The 14,822-nt window shown below is 36.6% G+C and overlaps 1 protein-coding gene across 1 annotated transcript; it reads left to right on the forward strand.

Annotated features, from left to right (window-relative positions):
* Nucleotides 1–1,632: 1,632 nt before the first annotated feature.
* FGB (fibrinogen beta chain) lies at nucleotides 1,633–11,291 on the forward strand. Its single transcript, XM_006867900.1, has 8 exons — nucleotides 1,633–1,743; nucleotides 4,202–4,393; nucleotides 4,837–5,020; nucleotides 8,069–8,296; nucleotides 8,928–9,041; nucleotides 9,562–9,687; nucleotides 9,932–10,217; nucleotides 11,060–11,291. The coding sequence occupies exons 1-8, from the start codon at nucleotides 1,633–1,635 to the stop codon at nucleotides 11,289–11,291; spliced, it is 1,473 nt and encodes a 490-aa protein (XP_006867962.1).
* The last annotated feature ends 3,531 nt before the right edge of the window (nucleotides 11,292–14,822 follow it).

Below are 14,822 nucleotides of genomic sequence, written 5' to 3' on the forward strand. Positions count from 1 at the left end.
TGTTAACTGTGATTGCAACAAACAAATATAAAGATGAAAGGAATGGATTGATGGCTTTTAGGAAATGATGAAGAGAAATGACCACCGTTTGTGTGTAATCATACTAATTAAAATAGATATGTGAAGACTTAACCACCAAGGGGCGTTCTGGTGTGGTGCTGTGGGTTAATGCGCCAGATTGCAAAGCCGTTTGAACTGCAAGGTCAGCGGTTCAAGCTCACCAGCTGCTCCTCGGAAACCCTATACAGGGTTGCTATGAGTTGGAACTGACTCAACGGCACTTAACAACAACCACTAAGGAATTCTGCTGTGGCACTGTAGGATAAGCAATGAACTGCAAGATTGGTTTGAATGGAAATGTTGACAGTTCAAACCCACCAGCCACTCCGTGGAAACCCTACACAGGGTTGCTGTGAGTTGGAATCGACTTGGAGGCACTTAACAACACCATAACAACTATTTATATTTGTTTAAAATTCAATTTATAAAAACTTGGAGTAACAACAATTAAACTTACATGGAAATTTATCATCCAACTTTCTCTATCCTGTCACCGTAATCCTTAATTTTTATTTAGGAATTGTAATCTCCTGATTTTTCTGGTGGCACAGTTTACACAAGAATACTAACATAAAGCACTGGACTGAGAACCACAAGGTCAGTGGTTCGAACCTACTAGCCGCGCCATATAAGAAAGATTTACAGCCTCAAAAACCCTATACAGGGTTGCTGAGTCAACATTAACTTGACAGCACTTAGCAACAACAATTAACCTATAGAATGTTGGATTGAACCACCCACCTGCTTCTTGTAAGAAAGGCTTGGAAGCTTGATTTCATAAAGATGAATGCCAAGAAAATTCTGTGAAAAAGTTTTACTCTGTAACATATGGGATTACCATCAGTTGGAACCAACTTGATGGCAACAGATTTGGTTAATCCATTATTTTAATAACATTTAGAACTTATTGAACATTTTAACTTATGTTAATAAAGGATAAAATACAAATTGGTCAGGTCAGAGTAAAAACTAAATCTGGTCTATTTTTTTCTGCTTGTCTATTATACCATAAGGCATACATTGATATATTTTTGTTTTGATTTATTTCTCATAAAAAATATAAACACACAATAATATAATGTTACTTCTTATTTTAATGATCTCTTTTAAAATTGAATTCTAGATATAGCTCTAAAGCATAAACATTTATGGTATATCTTTGTTGAGCTCATAATTTTAAAGAAACATTAATGGAAACAAATTTTGTGCTTGGATTAATTTTTTTAATCTCACACATTTTTGTGCATCTTGGAAGCATCTACATTAATTTACAAGAAAAGTGACACAATTGTCAATGAGCAGTGACCTAACTTCTCATCATATTGCCTAATTAAATGAATTGAGGAACTCTAGACTTTCTAAATTCAGCCAACAGTAAAGAAGAGTTGTACGACAAGTAAATAAATCTTACTGAGAAGATGTTGCTTAAGTGATAAAATGGTTCAGCCAACAAGTAAACCAAAAAATTACATATTAACTAAAAGGGAAGGTAACTATTTCTAAAGTCACATCTAGTAGAGGAACCAGATATATATAGGATAGACGCTCTTCAGTTAAGTCTGTTGGTAAAGGATGGCGTCTTGGAACTTCCAAAAATTTAAAACCATGAAATATCTATTATTGCTACTATTATGTGTTTCTATAGTTAATTCCCAAGGCTCTGATGATTACGATGGAGATGAGGTGATTGTTTTAAAATATTATCTTATTACTAGTCGTATTAACATAAAATTTAATTAGTCATTCAGTAAAAGTGAATGTTTTAATGTAATTAAGTGTTGGTTATAGATATGTAATGGAATTGTTCGTTTCAAGGACTCATTTTATTTAAATAATGTTTCATAATATTTCATAAATTAAAGCAAAATAATAATTTCTTGCTTTCTTATTTATCACCTTGTTTTCCCACAGGATGAAGAGAACAAAGCTAAGGTAAGTATATTTTTCTCACTTGTTATTATACTGAGTACTATGATTTTTATTTAGTTCTAGCAATACATCATTACAGTTCTAAGGACAAAACTCTGAAAATTTTACAGACTATAAAATAACAAAAATACATTAAAAAGAAAAAACTGAGACCGGTTGCTTTGGGGTGAAAGGAGGGTAACAGGTAATTCTTGAAATTACTGACCCATGTATGAATCAGAATTCTGACCTAAGTTTAAAAGCAAAATAAAATATAGTGATAGAAAATGAATAGCTTTTCTCAGATGAGAAAATTTAAAGCAGTATTAATATTTATTGTTATTATCAATGGTTACCAAACACACTGCTTAGTCTAATTTTATTAGTTTGAAAAACAGTTCTTTTCTCGAGTACTGTCTCAGCTGACTTTGTACTATTGGTTTGAAGTTACAAAAATACAGAAATGCTTTTGGGAAAATGAATATTTAAGAGATTCACATTTCATTACTAATAAACCATAGTCAGATTTCATGTGTATGACATAATATCTTCACATTAGACATTAGAATATGTAATAATATTGAAGTACAATGATTCATTTTAGATCATTTGTTGAATTTGAAGAGAAATAAAGTATTCTAATTATAAGGCAGTACATATAAAAAGATGATTATATGGTTACTTATATTAGATGAGAAAAATGTAAAGAATGTGTAAGAGTAAACATTTGTAAAGGACTTTGGTAAATACCTGCACATTCTTGCTCACCAGCTAATCATCACAGAGACTGTTTAATAATTTAGGCATGAAGTAGATTCTCTAGTTTTTGTTATTTCAGTAAGTGGGCTTCCTGGACCTGAATGCCCACAGAATTACTTTGTCTTCCTTAATCTTCATTTCCTTTTTTTTCTAGTAAAGCCTGATCATCAGGATTACCTTGTTTGCGCTACTATAAAATACTAGGAAAATATTGTTCTGTTGTAATTGATTTAGAACGAACAGGTGAATCACATCTCATACAATTCCTCTTAGATCACACAAACTTTGCCTGGGACCAAATATTCAACATATGTGACATATATCTATTTCTCCAAAATCTTTACCCATTAAGAAAGCATGTTCAGTAGTTAGGTAGGGTTTAAACAACTTGCCTGAATTTTAATCCTAGCATCCCTACTGTGAGATATTCTAACTTAATGAGTAACTGACAATAACATTACTTAGAGTTATTTGATGACTTCTGGGTCACAAAGGTTCTGTAGGATAAGCACTGGGCTGAGACCCACTAGGTCAGTGCTTTGAGCCCACCAGTCACTCTGAGGCTTTCTGCTCCTGCAAAGATATCCAGCCTCAGAAACCATATGCAGGGTTGCTATGAGTCAGAATCAAATTGGTGACTCTTAACAGCAACAACAGGGTCACAACATAGCAAGAGAGCTCAAGTGCTGCTTCATATCTAGTCAATTGTTTATTCATCAAGGTATGCAACTACTGGCAAAGAATCTATGGTAATATGTTTGCTTCAGGTCACAATTTTTGTATTGCATTTATTTTCTTTATTATCTTTTAGTAATATTTTTAAGTTAGCAAATAATTTTAATAGCATTGCACATACCTTGTTAACTATTTTATAGGCAAGAAAATCATGGTGTTGATAAAGAAATTATGGAGGAAATTTCATGAGAATAATTTGTTAAAAAATTTCATTGATTTCAATAATCAATTGCAATTTGCAGTGGAGAAATCACTTCAACTATAGTATCTGTGATGTATGATTTCAATAATATGCACCAAGCACTTTTCTGATGAACCATAGCAATACGTCATTTCATCCTACAATACTCTTATAAGGCAGATTCTGGTTATCTTTAGTTTACAGATGACAAAACTAGGGCACAAAGTAATTTGCCCAAGTATCTTATAGCTTACTGTTTTGTATGTGTTCCAACTTACAGGTTGCAGGAATCTGATGTCAATATTATTCATAGTCTAATGCAGCTTTGTCTTAGGACCTTGCTTTAAAAAGTATCAAAGGTGCATTCATTTTTTTGTACTGTTGGTCTTTTACTGTTACTGACAAGACCCATGCTGATTTACTACATAAACTAGCCAGCTGATGCGTAAGCAAAACATTAGACTTAGTATGCCCTCAAATTAAACATGAGGGTGTTGAAATCGTTAAGTCTCAAATGTTTTCTAATACTGTGCATTTTATTTGTCTGGTTTCTTGAAGCCCGGTTTGGATGCCCGTGGTCATCGACCCCTTGACAAGAAGCGGGAAGAAGCTCACAAACTGAGGCCTGTCCCACCTCCCATTAGTGGAGGTGGCTATCGTCCTCGTCCAGTCAAAGCAGTTGCCGGCCAAAAGAAAGTGGAAAGGAAAGCCCCTGATGCTGGAGGCTGCCTTCACGCTGATCCAGATCTGGTGGGTACCCAGAGGCACCCATTCAGAAAAAACCTATATCCATCATGACTTCCCAAATGCCATCACTGCTATTCAGTCCGTTTGGGAAATAAAAAGCAAAGCATCAACTTATTGGGCCTTTGATTTACATTTCCTTTCTAGTTTTCTTTGAGCTGGGTCTAAGATAACAAATTAAGACTAAGACCTAAGACGGGGAAGTGTTGTCTTTACCTTTGTGTTTTGTCCATTTCCTTTGTGGAGGAACAGAATGCTTTGTAGCCTAATTATGTTTCTTCTGTGCTAAGAGATATTTTTAATCTTCATAAAAATATGATGATAAAGTTTCTGGTCTTATATAAAGAAAATCAAATTGCAAGTTTTTATATTTTCTTTCTTTCTGCTGATGAGTAGCCATTCATAACCCAAATCCTGCACCTCATGCCTGGTATTTTTGTTGTTTACAGGGAGTGCTGTGTCCTACGGGATGTCAGTTACAAGATACTTTGCTAAGTCAGGAAAGACCAACTAAAAACAGTGTTAGTGAATTAAATAACAATGTGGAGTCCATCTCCCAGACCTCTTTGAGCACCTTTCAGTACATGACTGTGCTGAAAGATATGTGGAATAAGAAACAGAAGCAAGTGAAAGGTAAATAAAGACCTTTGTGTTTTCCATTTAATTCTCACTTATAACACTGAAACCAGTAAGCTGCCATAGGAATGTATGATTATGAGAAATTTAACATGTCTAGATAGGCCTATTAACCTTCTCCTGAAATTTTCCCAGAATGGGCTGTTACTGAACTATCATTCTCAGTTTGGCATCAACAAGGAAGATTTTCATTTTTAGTCTCCAAGCAACTTGTCTTGTGACTCAGAAGATAGTATTCTTGGAGCAGCACTTTAGCATTTATATATTAACACTCAAGGTTTTCATTGTGAGATATAGGCAACTGTATTGGAGAAAATACCTAACCTGAGAATCTTGAGGTCTGAATGTTGAGTGCTATTGGTTTACTAGTTAGAAACCAGGTAGTGAGTGAGCCTCTCAGTTAGTTGATACTGTTGATGTTAGGTGCTATTGAGTCAGCTCCAACTCATAGCAACCCTATGTACAATGGCACAAAACACTGCCTCATCTCGCACCATCTGCACAATCATTGCTATGTTTGAGCCCATTCTTGCAGTGACTGTGTCTGTCTCGAGGGTCTTCCTCTTTTTTCACTGACCCTCTACTATACCCAGCTGACATCCTTTTCCAGGAACTGGTTCCTCCTGATAATGTGTCGAAAGTCTGTGAGATAATGTCTCACCATCCTCGCTTCTAAGGACAATTCTGGCTGTATTTCTTTCATGACAAATTTGTTCATTCTTATGACAGTCCATTTGTTGTTCTTAAGTGCCGTTGAGTTGATACTGACTCATAGCGACCCTGTAAAGGGTTTTCAAGGAGCAGCTGGTGGGTTTGAACTGCCAACCTGTGGTTAGCAGCCAAAAGCTTATCCTACGGCATCACATGAGGAGTTCATGATAAATTCAATATTCTTCACCAACACCATAATTCAAATGCATCTATTCCTCTTCCATCTTCCCTCTTCATTGTCTGGCTTTTGCATATAAGCAGTTGAAAATACCCTGACTTGGGTCAGGCACACCTCAGTCTTCAAAGTGACAGCTTTGCTCTAAATACTTTAAAGAGGTGTTTTGTAGCACATTTTCCCAATGCAATACATCACTTGATTTTTTGACTGCCTCTTCTATGGGTGGAGTCCTGATGTGTCGCTGTGGGTTAATGCGCTGGACTGCAAAATTGGTTTTAACCACAAAGTCAGTGGTTCAAGCTCACTAGCTGCTCCTCAGAAATCCTATACAGGGTTGTAATGGGTCAGAAACAACTCAACGGCACTTAACAACAACAACTTCTATGGGTATGAATTGTAGATCCAAGTAAAATGAAATCCTTGACAACTTCAATCTTTCTTCCATTTATCATGATATTGCTTATTAGTGGTATTGTGGGAATTTTCAGTTTCTTTATATTGATGTGTGATCCAGTTAGTTTTTTGTTGTTGTTAGGTACCATCGAATCTGTACCAACTCATAGTGACCCTATGCATAACAGAATGAAACACTGCCCGGTCTGGGCCAACCTCACAATTGTTGCCATGCTTGATGCTGCCACTTTGCCAATTTATCTTGCTGGGGTTCTTCCTCTTTTTCTCTGACCCTCCACCTTATCAAACATGATATCCTTCTTCAGAGACTGGTCCCTTCTGACAACCTGTCCAGTTTATGAGAGACGAAGTTTGGCCATCCTGGCTTCCAAGGAGCACTCTGGCTGCACTTCTTCCAACACAAATCTGTTAGTTCATTTGGCAGCCCATGGTACTTTCAATATTCTCCTCCAACATTGTAACTCAAAAGCATCAGTTCTTCTACGGTCTTCCTTATTCACTGACCAGCTTTCGCATGCATATGGAGTTATTGAAAATACCATGGCTTGGGTCAGGTGCACCTTAGTCATCAAGCTGACATCTTTGATCTTCAACACTTTAAAAAGGTCTTGTGCAGCAGATTTGCCTAACGCAATACGCCATTTGATTTATTGACTGCTGCTTCCATGAGTGTTGATAGTTGATCCAAGAAGAATGAAGTCCTTGACAACTTCAATGTTTTCTCCATTGATAAGAATGTAGCATGTCCAAATTTAGAGATTTTTTTCAAAGGAATTGTGATACATGTTTTGTAAATGTCAAGCTCTGCTGTACTTAAGTGGAATTATAAGGAGATTAAATGTATCTCCTTTATAAGAAGTTGGATTTCTGAGATGGAAAGCCCAAATACTGCTGTCTCCTCTTTTTATCACTAAAGAAATAAACAGCCTATTATATTTACTGCTGCTGCTGCTGGTGGTGGTGGTGATGTGTCGTGGAGTCGGTTCCAACTCACAGAGACCCTGTGTAGGGTTTCCAAGGCTGTAAATCTTTACAGGAGCAGAAAGCCTCACCTTTCTCCTGTGGAACAGCTGGTAGTTTCGAACTGCTGACTTTGTGGTTAGCAGCCCAATTTGTAACCACTATGCTACCAGAGCTCCTTCATTATATATGTTGTTGTTGTTGTTGTTGTTGTTGTTAAGTGCCATCGAGTCGGTTCCGACCCATAGCGACCCTGTACAGGGTTTCCGAGGGTGTAAATCTTTACGGGAGTAGAAAGCCTCATCTTTCTCCCGCGGAGCAGCTGGTAGTTCGAACCGCTGACCTTAAGGTTCGCAGCCCAATTCGTAACCACTACGCTACCAGAGCTCCTTTCATTATATATACTACTGACTATATTTTTTGGTTATGCCTAAAGCAGATTGTAAGTCGATAGATGGTATACTAATTTGTAAATGCCATTAATCAAATAATTTCCCCTCAATATAACTGCATAGGAGTGCTGGTCGACAGTTTAAATCCACGAGTTGCACCATGGGAGAAAACAGCCTTGGAAATCCTATACAGGGCTACTATGATTCAGAACCGATTTGACAGCACACAACAACAACAATACAATTGCATAACATGACAACCTGATGGTAGTTTAATGCTTATTTGTTTATTCTTAGATAATAAAAAATCATAATTATGTAACTGAAACATATTTAGCACTTTATGAGATGAAAATACTGACCATTACCAAAATAATTTCATTTTTCCAGATAATGAAAATATAATAAATGAATACTCCTCAGAGATGGAAAAGCAGCAATTGTATATAGATGAGACTGTAAATGATAATATCCCAACTAACCTCCGTGTTCTCCGTTCAATACTGGAAAACCTGAGAAACAAAATACAAAAATTAGAATCTGATGTGTCCGCTCAGATGGAATATTGTCGAACACCATGCACTGTTAGCTGCAATGTTCCTGTGGTGTCTGGCAAAGGTAACTAATTTTGTTGTTGTTGTTCCATGTGTTTATATGGGATTCCAGGAAAATTCACATCTTATAAAAATAAGAGAACACCCTCCAAAAAGGCTCAGTGGATTTTCCCAACAGTTCATAGTAACATTATAACAGCTATGAATATTATCCTTTAAAAAATATGTTGTAACCTGACAAAATCCCTGTGACAGTTTTTAATAAGCAAGCTGGGTTATAATTATGGTGGGAGCTCCAGGGGTGGCTGGTGTGTGTGTATGGACTCCCTTGCTTGAGCAGATGGAAAGATGTAGCTAAATATAGAAGTGTTTCCATGTCCAGAGGATGACGCAGGACTGGGCAGTGTTTTGTTGGTTGTGCATAAGGTCGCTATGAGTCAGAATCAACTTGATGGTGCCTAACGACAACCACAACAAAGTGCAAGGAGGGATTTTTTTTTTTATCCCCTTGACTTCAAAGTAGAGTTTGATTTTCCATAATAAAAAGATCCAATTTCTATGGTATCATTTTTAAATGTCTAAGAATCATTCTTATGTAACCTATAAAATCAGTGATTTTTATTATAGAATTGATGAGAAGACCACATAATGATGTTGTACTTCCTTAAATACAATATATTACTTTATGCTTGCAGAATGTGAGGAAATTATCAGGAAAGGAGGTGAAACATCAGAAATGTATCTCATTCAGCCTGAGAGTTCTGTCAAACCATATAGAGTGTATTGTGATATGAACACAGAAAATGGAGGTGAGTTTTTGATAGTTATTAATCTTTTATTCTATCACTAGTGTTGTTGTTAAAAGTGCTGACTCAGCGACCCTATATAAGATTTCCAAGGCAAGAAATCTTTATAGGAGCAGAAAGCTTCATCTTTAATGGATGGGCTTAAACCTCCAATCTTGTGGTTTGCAATCCAGTGCTTATCCTACAGAGCAGCCATGCTATGATTATTATGATACGCTAAAGGGCAAGATATAAAAGCTAATTGTAATGTAGCAAACAGTAAGACACTATATATGCAACTTATTCTGATATTTTTGAAAGTTGCAAAATACCTGCTGTTTTTAGCAATGTGGGATGAGGTAAAGCACTTCCTTACAAAGATTTTAGAACTTTTTCTTTCATAATTATTTCCTTATTATATCTTCTTTGGAGTACTGCATATAAGTGGTCATATAATAGACTGAATGGACCAAATGATCCAGACATTCCCCTCAAAGTGACATTGTTGGTTTATATGTGCTGTTTTTGTTGCCTTCAACTAAAGGATGGACAGTAATTCAGAACCGCCAAGATGGCAGTGTTGACTTTGGCAGGAAGTGGGATCCATATAAACAAGGATTTGGAAACATTGCAACCAATGAAGATGGCAAAAAGTTCTGTGGCCTACCAGGTAAAACTTGGAGTAAAAGACAAAATTACTCTGTTTAAATTGTTGGGTCCCCACCCCACCCACCCCCCATTTCGAAAAGCATAAAATGTTAGCAATCTGTTTTCAGGAGCTTGGGGAGGTTATGAAGAGTTTAATTATAAAAGTGTGAACACTAAAGATAAGAAAAGAAAGGGAGTTTGTTTGTTGTTTTCGTTTCCAAAGGTTTTCTTTTTGGTGAGATTTTCTTTTGTTTTTTAACCTATAGGTGAGTATTGGCTTGGCAATGATAAAATCAGCCATCTTACCAAAATGGGACCCACAGAACTTTTGATTGAGATGGAAGATTGGAAAGGAGGTAAAGTGAAGGCCCTCTATGGAGGATTCACTGTACAGAATGAGGCCAACAAATACCAAATTTCAGTGGACAAGTATAAAGGCACAGCTGGTAACGCCCTCATAGATGGAGCTTCCCAACTGGTGGGAGAAAACAGAACCATGACCATTCACAACGGCATGTACTTCAGCACTTATGACAGAGACAACGATGGCTGGTATGTGCTGCATCCTTCACTCTTGCTTTAAAAGACACTACTAACATTGCTATTCAAAATCATTTATAATAACGGCAGTCATTAAAAAACTGCTATTACTTACTTACTATGTGTCAGCCATTGTACTAAGCTCTTTATACAATTGGATAGTTCAGCTATAAGGTTGTCATCGTTGTTGTTAAGTGCATTCGAATCGGTTCTGACTCAAGGCATTATTATTCTTATTTTACAGATGAAGTTTACAGATATTAAATTAGTATTTAAAGTAATACAACTACTAACAGACAGCTTGAATTAAGCCACAGCTTCTTTCTGAATAATGAATGTTTGTTGTTGTTGTTAAGTGCCATCGAGTCAGTTCCGCCTTATACTGACCTTGTATAGGGCTTCTGATGAGCGGCTGGTGAGCTTGAACTACCAATCTTGCCATTCAAACCGAACTTGCAGCCCAGTGCATTAACCCACAGTGCCATATCAGGACTCCAATGAATGTTTAGAAAATTATTTATGTCTCCATATTCTAGTGTATATTTTGTTTTCCAAGTGTCTATAATATTAAGGGATCTGAAAACTATCACTGCAGTATGAAGTAACAAATAGTATTCCTAGATGAATTCACCACATAGTTCTTTCTGTTTCTTGGTAAAGGACAAATAAGACCTTTAGGGTACTCTTGTGACTTTATTGATAGAAGTCAAGGGAAGGAATGCTCTGCACATGACAAAATGTAGCAGTTTTCTGTGGGTATTCTGCAGAGAACAAAAGTGTAGCATTGTAGTTCTGTTTTTAACAACTCTAATAATAACATTTTAAATAACCCTTTTAATAACGTTTCTTCCTAGGGTAACTGCAGATCCAAGTAAACAGTGCTCTAAAGAGGACGGTGGTGGATGGTGGTATAATAGATGCCATGCAGCCAATCCAAATGGCAGATACTACTGGGGAGGACGTTACAGCTGGGATATGGCAAAACATGGCACAGATGATGGAGTAGTCTGGATGAATTGGAAGGGGTCATGGTATTCAATGAAGAAGATATCTATGAAGATCAGACCCTTCTTTCCCCAGCAATAGTCCCCAAAACATAGATTTTTATTCTATATGTGACAACACTTTTGTACATTATGTTATTAGAATTCTCTTTCATACATTACATCCTGCAAAAGCTGTCAAAAGATTGTGAGTGTGACATTTTGGAAAAGGCATTTAAGATAAATGGTATTAAAAATAGCACAGACCTTTCTTCCATATTCTTCATTTTTACTGCTCACCAAAAAATTGAAAGGCTGAACAGGGTCAGTAATCAGAATTTCTATTCCAATTAATCATGAGAAGTTTCAAATTAGAAACAGCAGTTTTCTCTTCTACTAGAAAGCCAACAAAAATCGTTAATTTAAAAAAAAAAATCCCACTTTAAAAACTATTTATTTATGTAAGATCTGTTGCAGAAAGTTTTATAAAAGATGTGTTAATTAAACTGGTCTCTGTTGCAATAAAAAAATGTGTTCTTATTTTGTAATGTGCATAGCCAAAGTTCAGTGAGACATTGAATTTTTAACAAAAGGGACACACTCCCAGTCTCAAATATCTGATAAACTGATATTAGATATTTGAGGATTCTAAATCTTATCCTTCACCAGGGAAACTCTGCCACTTATCTACACATCAAGGTCACAGATTCCACCAGGACAATCAAGATCAACTCTGCAGCTCTTTGTTTTGCTTTACTTTGCTTTCTTTTTGTGAAATTGGCAAATAGAAAGTAGCAGTTGCTTATTGCCCTTGGAAGTTCGGCCTATTGACTTCAAGTAGGTTTTTGGTTTTGCTTTTTACATAGTTACATACAAAACTGAAGTAGAAGTGAGTTATTCATTCTCCTATAACATGAAAGGGGATGCCATCGCTCAGCATTTCTTATACCTTGCATTCTTCCAGCACTTCTTTCCAACTGTCCTAAGTAACCCGATGGCCCTAGGTTTTACTTTTCTGGTAGTGTAGTGTTTACAACTCGGGCTGTTGACCTCAAGGTCAGCAGTTCAAAACTACCAGTCATCCCATGGGAGATAGATGAGGCTTTCTGCTCCCCTAAGTATTTACAACTTCAGAAACCCTATACAGGTTCACTGTGAGTCAGGACAGAGTCCATGGCACATAGTCATCAATAATCATCATCAAGTAGAACTCACAGTTCATTGTTGTCTACTTTTCATGGAAATACATTATCCTGAAGCTCGTCTTCTTATCCTGTGCATATAACCATCCCTGAATTCTTTTAATTTCTATCTTGGAAATGTTGCTCAAATTTGACTTTTACCTGATTTTCCTGTACCACTCATGGATAATAAATATGTAGCCTGCCCCATCCCCACTCCTACTCTGTCTATCCATTATTTTGCCATCATATCTTTTGGCCTAAAAATAGAAATTCTGACCAAGTCACTTTCCTGCTTAATGTTAACCTTGTTATCTATACATTAAAATCCAAATTTCCTAGTTGGACCTGAGGATGGTTTATTATTTGGTCCCAGTATCCTGCTCCCATGAGTACACACTTACATTCTTGTCACAACAGATCTTCTACCTTTCCAGGATAGGCCATATCCTTTGGGGATCTGCCATGGCATATGATGTTTCTGTTGCCAACAGCACTTCCCCAGACATCCTCTGATGCTCACCAGCTGCTCCTCAGAAGCCCTATATAGGATCACTAGGGGGTCAAAACCAAGTCAAAGGCACTTAACAACAACAGCAGCATAAATATATATGTATATATCCCCCTTACTTTTTTCAATGAAAAAACACATAGAAAATATGCAAAATACATGAATGTAGAAGTTTTGAGGCAAAGCTAAGAATGTCAAAAGCCCATTGAGTCAAACGCTGAATGGGAAGTGACAGGAACCCAATCCAGAGTTATGTATCTCAGACCTTCCTTATCTCCCTGTGCACACATAGAAAATCTAATGAATTCCTAGAGCTTGAAGTAAAACCACAGATTTAGTTTAGACTATCTAACCTGAGTAGTTCTGTCATCAATTCTGAGTTAATATGCAAGCAGCAGAAACACACTGACCACTTCTGGCAATGTGTAACATATAAGTCTATAGACAAAGATTAAGCCTTGTGGCACTGTAGGATAAAGCACTAGACCACAAGGTCAGTTTGCACCACAAGGTCGATGGTTCAAACTCACCAGCCCTTAGAAACCCTATAAGGGGTTGCCATGAGTCAGAACCGACTCGATGGCACTTAACAACAACAAAGGTAAGACGTTTCACATATCTGATTTTTCCCATTCAAGTGCCATGATTATGAAGATAATAGTAAGGTAACTTCTACTAGCCACAACAGTATCTAAAAAATTTTATTTAGCTCATTACTTTGTGAAGATAATAGATTAGTTGAAAGTTAATCTATTTTAAATTAATGTCCCTCCAAGTATAGAGGGAGAACTATATTGTATTTTATTATATGATTAAAGATGGTTTTGTGCAGTAACTATAATGGGTATGTTCAATTGGGCCACACACTTCCAATTTCTTTGCAATTTGGAACCAAGAGAATCAGCTAACCAAAATGACTAAGGGATTGCCTTTACGCTGAACAAAGACTTCCCCACATAGGGCAAAAATTATCGTTTCTATGACATACCACCAGCTTCAATAGCTCAGCAGGCATTTCTGTTTAACCATTATACACCTAAGATCCTGTCTTCCAACCACCTACAGAGAAGTGACAAGGATTGCTCAATGAGTACCTCTACGTCCTTCACCTAGATTCATCAACTGTTTGCTGCATTTGCTTTATCTCTGAAAAGGAGATACTTCTAATGCAGTTTTGTAAGAGCTTATGTAGGCGTGCAACCTTCAGGTCATGAACCCATAGAGGACAGAGTTGAAAGCAAATTTAGCAAATATTTTCTAGAGTGTTCTGTTGTAATCAACATGTACCTGCTTTCAGCAAAGAGCTGAAGAATAGTTGTTTAAGAGCTGAGCATTTCTCAGCTCAATGCTGGCAGGTTCTTTGAAGTTGGGGACAAGGGAGCAGTGTGACAAATGTGTTATCTTGCCTTCTTGGTTTCAAAGAGTTGTTCTTTTATTATGTGGAAATGGAAGAGATGGTAACTAACTCTTGTTTAAGGATGACTTTTTGAATTTTTTAAATTTTCTTTTCAAGTACAAGTTGCTTACCACACTACTTGCTTCTATGATGTTTGAGACCCTTTCCCTTACCACATGAATTAAGGATTTTCCCCTTAAATGAGATTCATCAAGTATTTGAAATTCAATTTAAAGGAGAGAAGAAATGAACTAGCGGTGGCATAAATAAAAGAATAAAACATAGATCCTTTCAAGATATCTCTCAAATGGTTTCTGTGTAAATTATATTACTTTTGCACAATTTATGTTATTTTTATGAGCTCCAAAATGGAAATGTGTTGCTAGTTTCCAAACTGTTTCAGTGTTATTTCATTCAGGTACAAAAAATAGGATTTTTCTACGCCCTACATGTGTTAACATTTATATGCTGTAAGTACTGGTGTGGCACTGTGGGTTAATGTGCCAGACTGAAAAGCCATTTGAACTGCAAGGTTGGCAGTTCAAG

This window comes from Chrysochloris asiatica, unplaced genomic scaffold, assembly GCF_000296735.1.
Source record: "Chrysochloris asiatica unplaced genomic scaffold, ChrAsi1.0 scaffold00112, whole genome shotgun sequence".
NCBI classification, from domain to species: Eukaryota; Metazoa; Chordata; class Mammalia; order Afrosoricida; family Chrysochloridae; genus Chrysochloris; species Chrysochloris asiatica.